At 38.5% G+C, this 19560-nt stretch overlaps 1 protein-coding gene across 2 annotated transcripts; it reads left to right on the plus strand.

The window, feature by feature from the left end:
• TRAPPC2_1 (Trafficking protein particle complex subunit 2) lies at window positions 1-16723 on the plus strand. Of its 2 annotated transcripts, none has more exons than XM_051218996.1 (5): window positions 1-139; window positions 176-323; window positions 2234-2319; window positions 2359-2494; window positions 16375-16723. In XM_051218996.1, the coding sequence occupies exons 1-4, from the start codon at window positions 44-46 to the stop codon at window positions 2452-2454; spliced, it is 426 nt and encodes a 141-aa protein (XP_051069301.1). In that variant the 5' UTR covers window positions 1-43; the 3' UTR covers window positions 2455-2494; window positions 16375-16723. The 2 variants fall into 2 exon arrangements, with proteins under 2 accessions (XP_051069301.1, XP_012800342.1); XM_012944888.3 differs by having other exon boundaries at window positions 20-139; window positions 16165-16723.
• Window positions 16724-19560: the final 2837 nt, after the last annotated feature.

Raw genomic sequence — 19560 nt, forward strand, 5'->3', positions numbered from 1 at the left:
AATTGAATTATTGGCGCTTAAACCCATTTTTGCGTTGTAGTAAATGGTTGGGCGGTATTATTTTGTTATTTGTGGGCCTCATGATGAGGCATTATTTGATTTAGATTATAATTCACCAGGCAAATCAACAGGAGAAAAGGTAGTCTGATTGTTTGCAAACAGCCGCTAAGTGTAGGCAGATGAATGTCTTCATCTAAATCAGTTTATTGCACATGCTGCATTGGATATGGTTGATGATCACCTGTGGTCGAAAGCAGACACATATTTAAAAGTCGTAGACAAATTCAATGAATGGCTGGTTTCTGCCTTCATAACCCCTGGAAGTATCCTTTACAAATACAGTTTTTAAACGTCCGGCGTCGGACGTTTGCACAATTATAGTACTGAATAGCTGTCAGAATATTATCTTATTTAGTCTCTTATGTCACCAAGAGAATCGCAAGGACTAGGGTCCTCATTCAGGTACCAATTTAAATTTCCACGAATTATGAAGTAATGCACTACTGTTAATTACCCATATGTATATAAGATGCAGTTTCCCTGGAATTTAGGTGAAACTATAATTTATGGACGACTTTTGAAAAACGCTAAAATCACATTGAAAATGTTCATTTACCCACTGTGACTAAATGAGGGTTATAAAGCAGTGTGAGAAATTAGAATGATGATTTGCTGTTGATTATTAGGGTTAGGAATTAGCTTTAGAGTTTTCATAACAAAATTACATTAGCTACAATGCTGAAATAATATTTAGCCAAACTAGTAGATGAATTTCGCGCCACAATCCAAGACCTGTTATCCTAAATTCGATTGATCTGTTAATAAATTATGGTCCTGCCGAAACATGTTATCAAAGTAGTAAGAGATTAACAATTGTTTCCCTTTGAATACGTAAGTTTTCTTTGAACTTTTTTTTAGCGAAACGACTTCAATTTAATATAGTGAATTCAGGGCTGTTAGGGTATTGATTGTGTTGGACGATTGTATGATACCAACAACGCGTGACCGGCAATAGCACTTTAAAATACGGCATTGTAATCTGCTCTGAACTGACCTATAGCCTTTACGATGGTATTTCGTCTTCCAAAAAATAATTTTTATCACTAGGCGCATCCGAAAAGTCCCAGATGTTCCTTTCGGGTTAAAGTATTTTCCGAAATCCATGGTTTAATGTTACTTACATCCAGTCTTCTATTTGTTTCCATGTCAGTCAACAGTCTGCGACTCCAACGTATAAAGTAGCTAATTGACTATGCTGAAAGTCATATATGTTAGTGACTAGTTTCTTGTAGAACACTCAGTCGACTTCAGGACAGTTTATTTGAGATCTGGGTTTCAGTAAACCAGAGAATTAGTTCTCTTGAGTGTAGTCAAAATGTTGGAGGTAATCATAGCAAAGATTTTGATCACATGTTCTCTCGCTTCTTTTGTTTATTCCACCTAGTTTCAAGAAATCGACTCAGGGGGGGCTGAATACGGGTCCTTGTTCTTGACTTAAGGTCACACTTCGTGTGTGAAAGCTAGTGATATTATATGATTGCTTGGATCAAAACGGTGTTTAAATATCTGCACCAGTTTTTGAAAACTGAATCCTCTAACCGCTCAGGCATTACTCAACCTAGTTATTGTTGGCTCATCAAATGAGAATACGGTATGTGGAACCATACCTTACGGGTTCAATCACTTATCGGAAATCAGTTTAACGTAGCTAATTGAACTCAGTTCTACCATATTTACCTTGAAAATCATTGAGATATTATTATCAAGTAACCTTATCTTACTCCATAAAGTAGGCTGTTCGCAGGACCTCTACTAGATTTAATCAAAAATAGCAGAAGTAAAGCAGTTGGTAACAATCATTCGGATAGCTGTTGTAGTAATTATGTCTCACTGAAATAAACAGATAACATAATCATTTTCGGCCCAAAGACTACCGTCAAACCATCAATTCTTAACGTTGTATGACTTCAGAGCCACATATTGTCGCATTATTTAGACGTGGCGTATTGTTTCGTTCACATATTTTACAAGTGTCATTTAAACGTTGCAAACCTCAAAGAACAAAGCAGCTTTTATATCAAACAACTTTTTGTCGTTTCCATAATAGTAAAAAAGACATTTGATTTCACAAAGAAAGCATAAGCTTTGTATTCCAAATTTTCGTCATTTTTTATCAATAAAAATTGATTACCCCAGTTATTTGTCATTTACCGTAACTCAAATTAATGTTCAGGACTTCGATTCATTTTACTTCATGATGAGTCGAATGAGAATCGTATAAAGTACTTTTTTCAAGACACATATGAAGCCTACATCAAGGTGAGAATATAATTGTTTAAACTTTCGATTTTGATTTAGTTGGCACTAAATCCATTTTTTAAACGTGAAAAGCCAATAACCTCATCCAGCTTCTCAAAGCGAGTCCAACGGATTGCAAATAAACATTTTGGTTGATATGATTGATAATTTTTCAGTTCATTCTAAGTACATTTTCGTGAGTTCTTATATGTCTGTAGTTCTAAAATTTCTCGGTTAACTACTTATTTCGTACTGTGTCGAAGTTTTTAGATAATGTATGATGTGTGCAGTACAAAGTATGCGAATAATACACTAATAACAATCTTAGTTGCCTTAATTATGCGCTAAATCACTTTTGTGTTGATTCATTTAGTTTTCATGAAGAGCTTGTAAGTCTAATCGTCAACCTTTGGCTTGATAATTTTGAATATATTGAGTATTAGGTAGATTGTAATAACAGAAATATTGATATATTTGCGAAATCTCAGTGAATAGAAGATTGAATTTCTGATGTATCGTGACTTAGTGTATGCCACTTCACAGAATGAATAAATAAATAAACGAGTTAAATTGACACAAGTTCAAATAGTACGAAGGGAGCAAAGCAGAATATCCCTTTTCAAACCAAAATAGGTCTGATCAAGTTAATTTCATGTAGTCTCAATCTGGGTGATTGTGTTGAAGCCACCTGTGTTTACGCTAGTGGGTGTGGGAAATGTGGTGTTTGTAATTTAGAAGAAAAGGGTATTTAAGCATGGATCATGTCAATGAGCAGCCCATAATCTCAAATTTTCCTTAGTCAAAATTTGTAAGACAGCAATGATACGAATGTAAGCAGCGCTTATTTGTGCTTATACCGTTTTAACATTATCATCACATAAGACTCCCTTTTGTGAAAGTATCTAAGGATCATAATTTCCTTTAATGAGATCATCATTTTGTGGCGCTCTAATTAGTCTCTTTGTATGTGGTTGAACTTAGTATGACAATGAACAGTGCTCAGTTGTTTGACTCTTCGATTCCAAATTTTGCTGTCGGTACGAACTGTAGACATAAACTAAGTATTACGTGGAAAAAATGTGTATCTGTCCATTGATCGTAATGACTTCAGGACAACAAGCGAAGATTATTATGAGGAGACTGGTGCACTAGATATTCTATATATAATTTCGAAAAAAGAAGACGTTTTTATGATTATTCGTCGTCGTTGCATAAATGGCTTTGCCACAATTCCATGTGCTATCACGGCTAACTTAGCACTGCATATTATGTCTGCTAATAAACTTGTCACCGGCTACCATGGGACTACATCTCCTTACGATGCTCCACCGCCTTGTGGATCAAACGTTTAGGTCGACGGCTCCGGGTGTGATCCCCTAAGGAAATCACCTGCTTCGGTTTGGCCACCCAGGAAGTATCACAGCCCTCACACACATCAAATTAGATTTGTGTGGCGCACATGTATCTGGTGCCACCTTGTACCAGTATTACTTATTTAGGCCTATTACTCCTCGTGAAGGAGCATAGGCTGCTCACCAGCATTCACCATCCAACCCCGTCCTGGGCAATCCTTACCAGCTCCTTCCAGTTGTTATTCATCTTTTTCACATCTGCTTCTATTTCCCGACGTAATGTGTTCTTGGTCTTCCTCTTTTCCGCTTCCCTCCAGGATTCCAAGTTAGGGCTTGCCTCGTGATGCAGTTTGACGATTTGCGTAGTATATGTCCTATCCATTTCCATCGTCTTTTCCTAATTTCTTCATCATCTGGAAGCTGGTTTGTTCTCTCCCAGAGAAGGCTGTTGCTGATGTTGAGTATCCTGCGTAGACAGCTATTTATAAATACTTGTATCTTCTTGATGATGGTTGTTGTAGTTCTCCAAGTTTCAGCTCCGTACAGTAGAACTGACTGCCTTGACGTTTGTATTGATGATTCTGACTTTGATATTGGTTGAAAGTTGTTTTGAGTTCTATATGTTCTTCAATTGTAGGAATGTGGCCTTTTCTGTGCCAATCCTTGCCTTTACGTCTGCATCTGAACCTCCTTGTTCATCGATGATGCTTCCCAGGTATGTGAAGGGTTCTACATCTTCCAGAGTTTTGCCATCAAGAGTGATTGGATTGTTGTTCTCCGTGTTGAATTTGAGGACCTTGGTTTTCTCCTTGTGTATGTGTATGTTGAGGCCTACTGATGTAGGGACTGCTGCTACACTGGCTGTCTTTATCTGCATTTGTTCATGTGTATGCGATAGGAGGGCTAGGTCATCTGCGAAGTCCAAATCGTCTAATTGATTCTGAGCTGTTCATTGTATTCCGTGTCTTCCCTCAGATGTCGAGGTCCAATGGACCACCGGAAGAAAGAGGAAGGGAGAGAGTAGTCAGCCTTGTCTGACTCCGGTCCATACTTGGAATGCATCTGTCAGCTGTCCTCCATGCACGACCTTGCACTGTAGTCCGTCATATGAGTTCCGGATGATGTTGACAATCTTCTCAGGAACTCCGCAGTATCGAAGAAGTTTCCATAACGCTCTCCTATCTACACTGTCAAATGCCTTTTCATAATCAATGAAGTTGATGTACAGTGACGAGTTCCACTCAATTGATTGTTCGACGATGATCCGTAGTTTCGCAATTTGGTCTGTGCACGATCGATCCTCACGGAATCCAGCTTGTTGATCTCGAAGTTGGGCGTCTACTACGTCTTTCACCCGGTTCGGCAAAACTCTGTTAAAGACTTTCCCTAGTACTCACAGTAGTGTGATGCCTCTGTAGTTTTCACATTTGCTCAGGTCTCCTTTCTTTGGAATCTTGATGAGGTATCCTTCTTTCCAGTCCATCGGCACTTGTTCCTCCTCCCAAATCTTTTTGAATAGAAGGTGGAGTATGTTTGTAGTTACGTCGATGTCTGACTTCAGTGCTTCGGCTGGTATGCTGTCAGGTCCTGCTGCTTTCCCGCTCTTGATTTGTCTGATGGCCATTCTGATTTCTTCCGTCGGTGGTGGACTGACATTTATAAGAAGATCTGTGTGTGGTGCTTCGATGTCCGGTGGATTCATTGGAGCCGGCCTATTCAGGAGTTCCTCGAAGTATTCTACCCATCTGTTCCGCTGTTGATAAATTTCAGTGATCGACCTGCCTTCCTCGTCTTTAACCGGTCTCTCTGGTTTACTATATTTTCCTGCTAGTTTCTTCGTTGTGTCGTAAAGCTGTTTCATATTTCCTTCTCTTGCAGCTTTTTCCGCCGTCGTTGCTAGTTCTTCCACGTACTTCCTATTGTCGGCTCTAATGCTCTTCTTCACTTGCTTGTTTGCTTCTATGTATTCAGCTTGTGCTTGGACTTTCTCTGGTCGTGTTCGGCTGTTGTTAATTGCTGCCTTCCTGTTCTTCCTTTCTTTGATCATGTCCAGTGTTTCTATAGAGATCCACTCCTTATGATGGTGCTTCTTTAGACCCAGAACCTTTTGACACGTTGAAGTTAATCCTTCTTTGATACCTTTCCAGTTGTCCTCCATAGTAGTTTCTTCTTCCTTCAGTAGATCCTGTAAGGCTTGGAACCTGTTGTTGAGAGCCATCTTGAATTCATTGAGTTTGTCAGTGTCTCGAAGGAAGGCTGTATTGAACCTTTGTAGTGCTGTTTGTCCAGTTTTTCTTTAGCTTCAGTTTCAAATTGGCCACAACTAGATGGTGATCTGAAGCTATATCAGCTCCCCTCCTACTTCTCACATCTTCCATTGTCCTTCGGAATTTTTATTGATGCAGATATGATCTATCTGGTTCTCTGTAGTGTGGTCCGGTGAGATCTATGTAGCTTTGTGTATATGTTTGTGTGGAAATATTGTGCCTCCTATGACCAATTTGTTGAATGCACACAGATTTGCAAATCTTTCTCCATTTTCGTTTCTCTCACCCAGTCCATGTCGTCCCATGATATCTTCATATCCGGTGTTGTCTATTCCGACTTTGGCATTTAGATCTCCCATCAGAATGATGAGGTCCTTTCTTGGGCACTTCTCTATGATTGACTGCAGCCGCTCGTAGAATTGACCTTTAATGTCGTCGTTGCTATCATTGGTGGGTGCATAACATTGAATAATATTCATTGTGATCCCCTCCTTCTTTGTTTTGAATGATGCTTTGATGATTCTGGATCCATGAGATTCCCATCCTACAAGTGCATTTCGTGCTACCTTGGACAGCATAAGAGCAACTCCCTGAGTGTGTGGAGCATTTTCCTTTTCGTGACCGGAGTATAGCAGCATCTCCCCCGTATTTAGTCTTTGTTGTCCAGCTTGGGTCCAATGAGTTTCGTTGATTCCCAGTACTGCCAAGTTGTATGTCCCCATTTCCGTTGCTATTTGACTGGTCTTCCCGGTCTCCCACATTGTTCGGACGTTCCATGTACCTATAAAAATTGTTGCTCTGGTTGTTAGAACGGGCATCGGCCTCGTGGCTTTCGAAGGAACTCGGCTTTCACCATGAAGCGTCATAACTCTTCTAAATGAAGACCTTCTAACTTTCAGGGCAGAGTTTAAATGGTTCGAATAATTTTTTTGGTAAGCGTTTTTTAGCGAGTTAGTTTTCTACGGGATGGGGTCGCTAATACCATGCCCAACCCTCCTCCTTTACCCGGGCTTGGCATCGGCAGTAACTCTAGAAGAGCTACAGGCGGAGTTTTGTACCAGTATATATGTGTTCAAATAAATAAATAAAATAAAATTATGAGGAAGGAAAAATTAATATGAACACCGATTTCTAGGCCAAATAGAGATTTTCTGGAGAAAAGTAAACTTAGCACGGAGAACGAGTAAAATCACAGTTTTGATAGCGAAAATCTGCTTCACTGCGACTGATTTCAAACCATTGCAGTGATTGTCTAAGTCCACTGATCATTTTTGTCTCATCCATTTTAAGTAGGAGACTTGAGTCTCACTCATCTTAGGTGGTTATAGCACTACTGGTATGTGTTAGTGAAGGTAAATATGATTAGTCACAAATTGTAACAAACAGGCACTCGGCTTACTGACGGCTAAGTTTGTGATTTCCTTCCAACTTATCTATTTCTGCCTCATGCTCTCCAAAAGTGGTTGCTTGTAATTGTATGGAATAAAGTATGGTCTTGTGTTACTCTGGTTCCCTATTTTTGGTTGTGAATCGGGTATTTGGTACGACGTAATCTAGTTAATTTGTAGCGTATCGTTCGAGTATTCAATCTAACGATGATATAAACTTGGTCAACAGTTTTATTATCGTCGTAATATCTCCTGTGATGGAGAAAAGTATTTTAATTCTCCCGTTACAACAAATTGACGTTGGGATTTTTTAAATGAACCTACCCACTACATTATATTTTTTCATTGTATATGCTCTATCTGTCGAAAGTGGATTCTTTGGAAAAAATGCTAGATCGATTAGGGCTAACTCAAATAAGAATCATTAGTATCCCGGAGAAAACTGGCCTCAATATTGTTAACATCGGGCGAGATTCAAATGTTTCTATATCAGATTCCTATATGTCTAATGATTTAACCATGTCGATTGAAATCCTAAGTCGTTGTGAGAATAATATTTCAAAGGAATCAAATCATGAGCTGATTTTTGATGTTTTTTTTACTAGGTTTTGGGTTCTAATGACTCATTCATGCTTGGTGAAATCCTTTATAGATATAAGGGGAATGTGTCAAGTGAATCAAATTCTAATCAGAACTCATCCTATTTTACTGAATGCCGTTTGTTGTAACGATGCATTTGTTTCTAGTAAAACCGTAATTAAATGTGAGGAACAAGTTCTGAACGAGTTTAAATCTAATTACTGTTCTATCGATTTATTTCCATTGAAGTTTATGATCAGTGTGACAAATATATCCTAAATGAGTCGAATCCTGATCACATATCTAATGTTATTATATCAGATATTGGGTATTCTCACAACCCATGTATGTCGAGTAAAATCCTCAATACTATGATGAACCACAAGGCATATAAAGTGTTTCCTAAGCATTCATAGAACTATTATGCCCGGATGTAATCTTTGAAAAGGCGAAAAAATTAAGTCTAGTTCAAAATTACCTTAACGAGTATGAAGTGAATATACATGTTCCATTTAAATGTCTTGCAGGTCAATCAAACCATGATGAGTCACATAGTGTTATTTAGAGATATAAATGCTAAGTGCTTATCCATGTTATAACTCAAATGATGCTCTAGCGTTTTCTCAGACGAAAGAGAAATATGTATCACATTATGGAATGCCTCGATATCTACGTTCACTACTAAAAACTCACATACAATCGAATTATGAGAAAACAATTTAATATTATCTTTAAGTTGTTTGCTTGCTGATAGTAAATATACAAATCTCATTTGATGATTTAACTTCAATTTTATAAAACTTTTACAAAATACGTAGGATGTTAGTTTGGTCAAAACTTCATTTGTATGTCAAGTTAACAAAGCAGTGATACTATAGCACCTCTCCTACAATTAAGTTTGTCAAGTTCTTCAATTAACTTATTTAACAGACAGTGTTATTCAAACAGTAACAATTTGTCTGTGTCTTTGCATAATTATAGTAATGGTAATAATAATTATTATGTCTGTATGAACATGTGTGTTTGATCACATGTGACAACTTACTCATGTATCCCTCTGTCTAGCTTAAATGTTAGTTACTTTAATCGCTCGATGAGTCGTTAGCTCTCCCAAATATATTTGTGCTTGAATCTTATTAATTAACTTGACTGTTTATTGAACTCTTTTCTGCTCGATCTCGCTTGGTGTGCTTGCGCATTAGTGATATGTGTTATTCAGTAATAAACTAGTCGGCGCTTCGTGCTGCCTTCTGAATCCATACACCGCTGGGATTTATTTAATAACGTTTTCCAGGGTGATTGATATACGTAGCCTAAGAAATTAACTAGAAGCTAATCCACTACAATACAAACTATTTATAGATTTTAGGTATCATTGCTAAGGTTTGGTCTGATAATTTTGAATAAATTGAACATTGGGTAGATTGTTATGAATAAAATTAATATATTTATAATATCTCAATGAGTAGAAAGTTTGGATTTTCTGACGTTTCGTGACTCAATACAAGCCACTTCTTCAGAGAATAAATATGCAAATCAAAATTAATCCAAGAATAAATAGTACAAAGGAACAGTGCAAGAATATTATGTGCGACCAATCAGAAACTGGTCTGAACAAGTTTTATTTTTTCCGTACATTATCGTATAGTGCTTTTTTAATAGTAAGTTTTCCAGTTTTAAAGTAGCCGTTTAAAAATGTAAGTTTTACGTTGCGTGGCGGTCCGAGTGTAATACTTATATGTAAGCCTCCGTATCCGTGCTCAAAATAGATTGTTAAGTGATGAAACAGTGTGATTTGAAAGTTTTCATGGTCCGACTGAACCGTGTATACATTCATGACTCATAAACATAGATGTGTCCTTCAGAAAATGAAACTACATTTCCAACTAACAGCGTACACTCATTTATTAAAATAGAGCCGAATTATGAACATTAGCTTGCCCCGATTAATAATTTACACTTGCCACTTGACTGGTGTCTGATTGGCCCGGTATTTCAGTAATCACTATGCTTCAGAATTTTATTTCATACTCAAAGATTAAAATACAGTATTCATAGAAAGTTTGTAAATTGCAATGACAAACTGTTGAGCTACAGGAATAATATTATCACGATGTAATATACAAATGAAATCAGTGTTTCGTTTGGGATATCTGTTTGCTTTTGTAGGAAGCTGATCACCAGTTAACTCCGCCTGTAGCTCTTCTAGAGTTACTGCCGATGCCAAGCCCGGGTAAAGGAGGAGGGTTGGGCATGGTATTAGCGACCTCATAAGGCATCTTCCCAGTTATATAGAACTTGTTAAGCAATCTGCATATTAAAACCATTTTAATATCACTGGTACTTTTGTATATAATTAGAGACAAAATGAAGACCGAAATTGTTTCTTCACAACACTTATCCATGAATAAGTTATCTATAAGTGGCAATAATACTTTCTCTCTAAGATCTCTCAACTAGTGGGTAAGACATTTAGCCGTGTATCTTATCAGTGCTTTGGATTATAAGCATTTCAGCGAGGCTCTAACTACGTAGGAAAAGTATTAAGGGTCTGTCGCCACAGGACAGAATTCCCGCAATTAATCTATACTTTGAAAGAAACCTTTATTACTGAATACCGTACAAAAATATGTTAACATTCAGAAGTGTCGTCGTCATTCATTCATTACTTACTTACTTACGCCTGTTGCTCCCAATAGAGCATAGGCCGCCGACCACCATTCTCCAACCCACTCTGTCCTGGGCCTTCTTTTCTAGTTCCATCCAATTCTTGTTCATTTTTCTCATGTCTATCTCCATTTCCCGGCGTAATGTGTTCTTTGGTCTTCCTCTTTCCCTTTGACCTTCAGGATTCCATGTGAGGGCTTGTCTTGTGACACAGTTGGGTGCTTTCCTCAATGTGTGTCCTATCCACTTCCAGCGCTTCTTCCTGATTTCTTCCTCCACTGGGATCTGGTTTGTTCTCTCCCACAGTACGTTGTTGCTAATAGTGTCCGGCCAATGGATCTGAAGTATTTTGCGTAGACAATTGTTAATAAACACCTGTATCTTCTGGATGATGGCTTTTGTAGTTCTCCAGGTTTCTGCCCCATACAGTAGAACTGTCTTGACATTTGTATTGAAAATCCTGACCTTGGTGTTGGTTGACAGTTGCTTTGAGTTCCAGATGTTCCTCAGTTGTAAATATGCTGCTCTTGCTTTGCCGATCCGCGCCTTCACATCTGCATCAGATCCACCCTGTTCATCAATGATGCTGCCCAAATATGTAAAGGTTTTTACATCTTCCAAATCTTCTCCGTCAATTGTGATTGGATTAGTGCATTCTGTGTTGTATCGAAGAATCCTGCTTTTCCTTTTGTGTATATTGAGACCTACTGCTGCTGAGGCTGCTGCCACACTGTTCGTCTTCTGCATCTGTTGTTGCGTTTGGGGTAGAAAAGCCAGATCATCCAACTGCATCTTAGATTTCCATTGTATCCCGCGCTTCCCTTCAGGCGTTGACGTCTTCATGATCCAGTCGATCACCAGGAGAAAGAGAAAGGGTGAGAGTAGGCAACCTTGCCTAACACTGGTCTTCACTTCGAACGACTTTGTCAACTGTCCTCCATGCACGATTTTACAGTGTAGTCCATCATAGGAATTCCGTATGATATTGACTATCTTCTGAGGCACGCCGTAGTGTCGAAGAAGTTTCCATAGTGTTGTTCTGTCCACGCTGTCAAATGCCTTTTCGTAGTCAATGAAGTTGATGTAGAGTGATGAATTCCATTCAATTGATTGTTCCACAATTATCCGTAGAGTTGCGATTTGGTCTGTACACGATCTATCCTTACGGAATCCTGCCTGTTGGTCACGAAGTTGGGCGTCTACGTAGTCCTTCATCCTGTTTACCAATACCTTGTTGAAGACTTTTCCCGGTATTGAGAGAAGAGTGATGCCCCTGTAGTTATCACACTTGCTGAGATCGCCTTTCTTCGGTATTTTGATCAGAAGCCCTTCTTTCCAATCTGTTGGTACTTGTTCCTCATCCTATATCTTGCTGGATAGAATGTGGAGTATCCTTGCAGTTGCCGCTACGTCTGCTCTTAATGCCTCTGCTGGGATGTTGTCCGGTCCTGCTGCTTTGCCACTCTTGATTTGTCTGGTGTCCATGCTGATTTCTTCAATTGTTGGTGGGCCAACATTGATTGGGAGGTCCGTGGTTGCTGCTTCGATGTTGGGTGGGTTCAGTGAGGCTGGTCGATTCAAGAGTTCTTTGAAGTGCTCTACCCACCTGTTTCGTTGTTCTTCAATGTTGGTGATTACCTCGCCTTCCTTGCTTTTCACTGGTCGCTCCGGTTTGCGGCGATTTCCAGAGAGTTTCTTTGTCGTGTCATACAATTGTCTCATGTTTCCTTCTCTTGCAGCCTTTTCCGCCGTCGTTGCTAAATCTTCCACATATTTACGTTTGTCGGTTCTGATGCTCCTCTTCACTTGTTTGTTTACTTCTGTGTATTCAGTTTGTGCCTTGGCTTTTTCTGCTCTTGTTCGACTGGTATTGATTGCTGCCTTCTTGTTCCTTCTTTCTTGAATCTTATCCAGTGTACCAACAGTGATCCATTCCTTGTGATGGTGCTTCTTGTGACCCAGGACCTCATGACATGTTGGAGTGATTGCCTCTTTGATCCCCTTCCAGTTGCTCTCCACAGTAGTTCCTTCTCCATTGAGTAGATCATGAAAGGCCTGGAACTTATTGCTGAGGACTATCTTGAATTTGTTGAGTTTGTCAGTATCCTGGAGAAAGGCCGTATTGAACTTTTGTGATACTGTCTGCCCCGTTGTCCAGTGCTTCTTGAGTTTCAATTTCATCTTGGCGACCAGTAAGTGATGATCTGATGCTATATCAGCTCCTCTCTTGGTTCTCACATCTTCCATCGTCCTCCTGAACTTCTTGTTGATGCAAATATGGTCGATTTGGTTCTGCGTAGTGTGATCTGGTGAAGTCCATGTGGTTTTGTGTATGCGTTTATATGGGAATATGGTGCCGCCTATGACCAGCTTATTGAAGGCACATAGGTTTGCAAATCTCTCACCATTTTCGTTTCTTTCTCCCAGTCCGTGTCGTCCCATGATGTCTTCATATCCAGTGTTGTCCGTTCCAACCTTGGCGTTGAAATCTCCCATCAGAATGGTCAGGTCCTTTGTTGGGCACTTCTCGACTATTGACTGCAGCCTATTGTAGAATTGATCTTTAGCGTCTTCATTGTAGTCGTTGGTAGGCGCATAGCATTGGATGATGTTCATTGAAATACCCTGTTTCTTTGTTTTGAACGAGGCTTTGATGATCCTTGGTCCATGAGATTCCCATCCTATAAGCGCATTTTGCGCTTGTTTGGACAGCATCAATGCAACTCCTTGTGTATGTGGTGCATCTTCTTCTTCATGGCCGGAGTATAACAGGAGCTCTCCTGTAGTTAGTCGTTGTTGTCCAACTTGTGTCCAATGTGTTTCACTGATCCCAAGTACCTCTAGGTTGTATCTTCTCATTTCTGCAGCAATCTGGAAGGCTCTTCCGGTGTCCCACATTGTACGAACATTCCATGTACCTAAATAAATGGTCGCTCTGGTTGTCAGAAGGGGCATCGGCCTCGTAACTTCCGAAGGAATTCGGCTTTCATCATGAGGCGTCATAATTCTTCTAAATGAAGATCTTCTGACTCCCAGGGCAGAGTTTAAAAGGTTTGAATAATTTTTTCTGGTTAGCGTTTTTTTAGCGAGTTAGTTTTCTACGGGATGGGGACGCTAATACCATGCCCAACCCTCCTCCTTTATCCGAGCTTAGGACCGGCAGTAGCCCCCGGAGGGACTCCAGGCGGAGTTGTCGTCATTCATACTTGACTAATTTTTGGCTGAAGATGATTTAATTTCATTTCATAATTGATATCTGTTTCTTATTTAATCAGTTGAGCTGGAGACCCTCGATTCACGTAATTTATACGGGTTTCTCAAGTTTCAAAAAGAAGTTGAATAAACATAATTAATAAATATCGGTCTATCGTAACCAAAAGCAATTACAACAGTTTGGCTCGGGATCTCTCAACCGAAGATCTTGCAAATCACAATGACTTCGGATTCAAATATACCAAATAATTAAGATTATCGGTTCAGTACAACTTATAACATTGTTTCATCACTTACTCAGAAATAAATGCATACGTAAAACAGTTGTTAAGGAATGCCTTTAAACATATGTTTGATTACGATTATATATGGAAAGCCGCTATATCTTCTTACCGGAGTAAACAGAATCCATACCCATCAAGTGATAGTGAGTGGTAATTTTGCTCTACAATGTTAATAACTTTCATTCTTACAGTTGCATTCCTATTTGTCATCAAAATAAAAGCCTGTCGAAAAATATCTCGGAAGATTTCACTGTAGTGAAAATTCTCATTTACATATTTAGTAAAAAGACAAATGGAACAAAGAATTTTCTACGTCGATAAGAAGCGTAGATAAACATCCCATAAATCCAATTTTCATCTAAGCCAGCTTAATACCTACAGAATCTTTTCAGTGTTAATTGAGTTATAAGTTCTATCACTAAGTCGTGTACTCTACTTACACCTGTTACTCCCAATGTAGTATAGGCTGCCAACCAGCATTCTCCAACCCATTCTGTCCTGGGCCTTCTTTTCTAGTTTTATCCAATTGTTGTTTATTCTTCCCATGTCTGTCTCCATTCCTCGATGTACTGTGTTCTTTGGTCTTCCTCTTTTCCTTTGGCCTTGAGGACTCCATGTGAGGGCTTGTCTTGTGACGCAGTTGAGTGCTTTCCCCAATGTGTCTTATCCACTTCCAGCGCTTCTTCCTGATTTCTTCCTCCTTCGGGATCTGGTTTGTCCTCTCCCACAATAAGTTGTTTCTGGTAGTGTCTGGCAAACGGATCCGAAGTATTTTGCTTAGACAGCTGTTAATAAACACTTGTATCTTCTGCATGACAGCTTTCGTAGTTCTCCAGGTTTCCGCCCCATACAGTATAACTGTCTTGACATTTGTATTTAAAACTTCGACTTTGTTATTGGTTGATAGTTGTTTTGAGTTCCAGATGTTCTTCATTTGTAAATATCATGCTCTTGCTTTACCGATCCGCGCCTTCACATCTGCATCAGATCCACCGTGTTCACCAACGATGCTGCCTAGATATGTAAAAGCTTTAAAATCTTCCAAATCGTCTCCGTCAAGTTTGGTTTGATTGGTGCATGCTGTATTGCATTGGAGAGTCTTGCTTTTTCCTTTGTGTGTGTTGAGACCTACTGCTACACTGGTCGTCTTCTGAATTTATTGTTGCTTGTGCGATAAAAGAGCCAGATCATCTACGAAGTCTGAGTCGTCCATTTGCATCCTAGTTGTCCACTGTATCCCATGCTTCCCACAGATGTTGACGTCTTCACGATCCAGTCGATCACCAGGAGAAAGAGAAAGGGTGAGAGTAAGCAACCTTGCCTGACACCGGTTTTTACTTCGAACGAGTCCGTCAGCTGTCGTCCATACACGATTTTGCAGTTTAATCCATCATAGGAATTCTGTATGATGTTTACTATCTTCTTAGGCACGCCATAGAGTTGAAGAAGCTTCCATAATGTTGTCCTGTCCACGCTATCAAAAGCTTTTTCGTAGTCAATGAAGTTTATGTAGAGTGATGAATTCCATTCAATTGATTGATCCAGGCGGAGTTACTAAGTCTTGTAACATTCAGCAAATAGTTAATCATATTTACTTTGGAATTCAATTTTCAAAAGTATACAAAAGTGGCAGAGTTGTACGTGTAATAAAAGATGATTTTGAAAGATTTCAATCAACACTAGTTAACTGCTGCTTTGGGTTGTAGCGGCTTCTCTACTGGTACATGCTTACGTGGTTAGAATGTTTAATACAGGCACAATAAATCCACATAGTTGTATACTCATTCTGAATTATGATATAGGACTGAGTATATGACTGTCAAGTGCATTAGTTCAACTCTATTGGTTAACTCGTGCTAAGTTATGTGATTAATTCGAATACCGTACATGTGAATCCTAATATTTATCTGTTTAATTGCCTATCTATCTGTTGATCGTACTCTACCATAACATAACGGTGTGTAAATAATGAAGACATACTGGCTAAGTGATACTCTGGATAGCCTTTATTCATATCGTTACAATGCATATTAGACCAGTCTAATGCAGTGCTGGATTTGTTTTGCCGTAACATACTGAGTATTCTATTGCCCGTGTTATTTCTATTATAATACAGTGCTGACGATTCTAAGTGCCGATGTCAATATAAATCAAATTCGACTTCAAAGATTTGTTAATCCTTTATTATTTCAGTCCAGTTGTGTCCACTCGGTCCTATTATACTTTGATTATTTCATACCACTGTGTTTGCTAGGTAATCCAAACATTTAAATATACACTCACAATCCCTTATATTCTAGTTCTTGTTTATTTCATTTGTCTTCAGTCATCGAGTATGAAGATAACGAAATTAACAGTTGTTTGTTCTAATCTTTGGACAGATAAATAGAAGCAATTTCTTGCGTCATTTTGTATGCATATGTTTTCTCTTTTACCAATTATTCACTGGTAACCTTGATTGATTTTACATGAGTATATATGTGCGTATTTTCTCTTATCACTCACTCTGTTCGTTGCATGTCTTTATTTTGCTTTTTCTGTTTGACTATAAATGTTGAGTCATGTTTGATGTAACCCAGTCGGTTATTCCTGCTACTTTACTCAACATGCATTTCTCTTCATCTCTTGACGTTCACTCACATTATTAAATGTCTGAAATATATGTTCCTCAAATACTTTGTTATTCGACTTTTTACCTCTACGATGTTGATAACCTGAATTGTCGACAGAATAGATACGAAGCAAAAAAAGACATATTTCACTGACATGAATACTGTTCGTACAATAGTGTCAAGAACCTGCGCTGAAGGGTACCTGAATGGATGAAACAAGTAAAAATGGAGCTAAGCGAAGGAACTAGGAACTGGTGACATTTTGACATGGTCCCTAAATGCCCTGGTTCGATCTAAGATGAGGAAATTCAGCTCACCCTCTCGAAATGTTCTCACATGAACACGCGTATACAGCCACTGTCAGGAAAATCTTAACTGACTTTTCGCAGTGAAGGTGTTACTTACAAATTTGTGCGGACAAAAAGCGAATATCCGGCGCTTTAACCGGGTCCGCTAATATGGAGAATCCATCTACGGGAGGGAGAAAACAAGAGAGAGAGCAAGAACAAAAATTGGTGCAGAATAATATGAATTCATTTTATTTCGTCAGGTTCTCATCAGCTGCTTACAACCTAAATTATTTGAAATTCAAAATTATTACAGACATTGACATACTTATACATAAGAGGGTGATTAAGGATGAATAAATGTATCATGGTGTAGCGAAGATTTCGATAGAGTTAATGAGGTCATAAAATTTTGTCTCGAATAAATAGAGTTTGAGAGGGAAAGTTCCGGAACATTGAAATAGTGATTAGAACTCATGAAAATAGATTAATGGTTATAAAGAAAATATGAATTGAAATCAGTCAGTTATGTATGGTGTAATTAAAGAGAGTTGTAGTAATGACGCAACAAATAAATAGAGAAATAAATGAATAAAAAGGGAGGTTATTGTTACCAGGGTAAAAAAAGATTTATAACTGTCTCTTTTTGTATACATATATCTAGTTTTAAACGTTTGATTGCTATTGCTTCGGCAAATTTCAAAAGGTTGGAGTTTGATTGCTTGCTAATCACCTTGAAGGACTTCAGTATATCAACTTCATGTCCTGTGTCGAGGAGATGTCTTGCGATGGCACTGCTGGATGCTTTTAATCCATTTAATCTTAAACTTTTCGGAATATGTTCTTTGAATCGGACGTGGGCTCTCCTTTCTGTTCTACCAATGTAACTGCTTTGGGAGATACATGTAAATTTGTATACACAGTTGGTGGTAACATGAAAAGGATACCTGTCGACCTTCGATTGTGTCAAAGAACATGTTGTTTTGGACAGGACAATAAAGGGAACTATGTGTACGAAATTTCTCAAAATGCGTCTCCCTGCACAGTCATTCAAGTCACTGAATCGCCTGGTAACAATACACTGCAGAATATCGAGAGAAATAATTCGACTTAAGTTTTTTGGTGAATGTCTCAAGTCGTGCCGTTTCCTACGTCAATTCTTAAAGTCTTTACGCTCATTTAAACTTCCGCCTTCTCCTAAAAATCTTCGACGCATCACAAAATCTCACACTGAATCAACAAAGTTACTGATTGAACGTTTGAGGGCAGAAACTAATGCCTTTGATGTATTAATCAACAATCTAAGTATCCGATGTCGCATAAAATTTATCAACTTTTTACAAGATCTGCAGAGCAAAATATGCAAGAAGTTACACGTAACTTTGTCAAAGACTCTGTCAAATGAACACTTATGTTTTGGCTTTCCGGAAAACCCCGAAAAGTTTCTCTATAATCTATCAAAAATGAAGTTGAATGAGATAGAAACAGAAGCCTTGTCACTTGGATTTAAATTTCATATCCCCAAAACACATGCTGACAGAATCGACACAGAAACTCAATTTGAGAATTTATTTGATCAAATTAAAGAGCTGCATCCAGTTAGTGAAGAAAAGAAAGGCTGGTTTAAATTTGAACTAGTCGATATTGCAAACCAATATCTTGTTTTACCTACACTACAGTCTTAGCTTTTATCCAAAGACCACCAAACAGCATTACGAAATATTAAACGAAACGATGATATAATGAAATTACGTTCAGACAAAGGCTCAAGTGTTGTTCTAATGAAGAAAACAGATTATGTCTCTAAGATGAAGTCCATCTTGAATGACCATATGAGATTCAAATTAGAAAAATGTAACAAAGACTTATTTGATTCCATTGAGAAAAGAATCACCAAAGTACTCAGAGATCTTCTGAAAAAGAAGATGATCGACAACTCTACTTACAATAATTCACGAACTCGTGGGTCTCGTTTGCATGTATGGATTACCAAAAATACATAAACAAGGTTATCCTCTTAGACCTATTTTGTCAGTGATCAATTCACCATACCACAATGTTGCACAATGTTTGGCGTCAATGATTAGCCACCTATACACTAAAGGATTCATTTGTATTTGCTGACAGCATGAATCACATAAATGTTGCTGGTAAGTTTATGGTTTCTTTTGATGTAACACCATTGTTTACAAAAATACCACTTCTTGAAACCATAGACATAATTTGTCAACATTCTGACATCCTGGCTATACCAGCACCAGAATTCAAACGACTATTACTCATTTGTACAAAAGATGTTCAGTTCCAGTTCAACGATATCATATACAAACAAACCGACGGTGTAGCAACGGGAAGTCCGTTAGGTCTTGTCCTAGCAGATATTTTCATGGCTAACCTCGAAAGAACCAAACTCAAACGGGCGACTGATGAAATGACGTATTATTCGAGGTATGTTGATGATACCTTCATCGTATGTAATAATCAACAACATGCAATAAATCTGCTAAAGTTTTTCAACGAAGCCCATCCAAATATCCATTTCACTATGGAACATGAAAAAGAAAACAAGTTCCATTTTCTCGATATCGCGTTGAAAAGAAGAAAGGATGGTAC

The sequence above is a fragment of the Schistosoma haematobium genome, chromosome 3, assembly GCF_000699445.3.
Source record: "Schistosoma haematobium chromosome 3, whole genome shotgun sequence".
Taxonomy (NCBI): domain Eukaryota; kingdom Metazoa; phylum Platyhelminthes; class Trematoda; order Strigeidida; family Schistosomatidae; genus Schistosoma; species Schistosoma haematobium.

Bases quoted from the DNA above. Each gene is read 5' to 3' on its own strand.
- TRAPPC2_1 (XM_051218996.1), top strand. From the start codon at position 44: ATGGTTGGGCGGTATTATTTTGTTATTTGTGGGCCTCATGATGAGGCA. The intron at 324-2,233 runs GTATCCTTTACA...ATTAATGTTCAG, and splicing joins TGCCTTCATAACCCCTGGAA to GACTTCGATTCATTTTACTT. The intron at 2,320-2,358 runs GTGAGAATATAA...ATTTTGATTTAG, and splicing joins CATATGAAGCCTACATCAAG to TTGGCACTAAATCCATTTTT.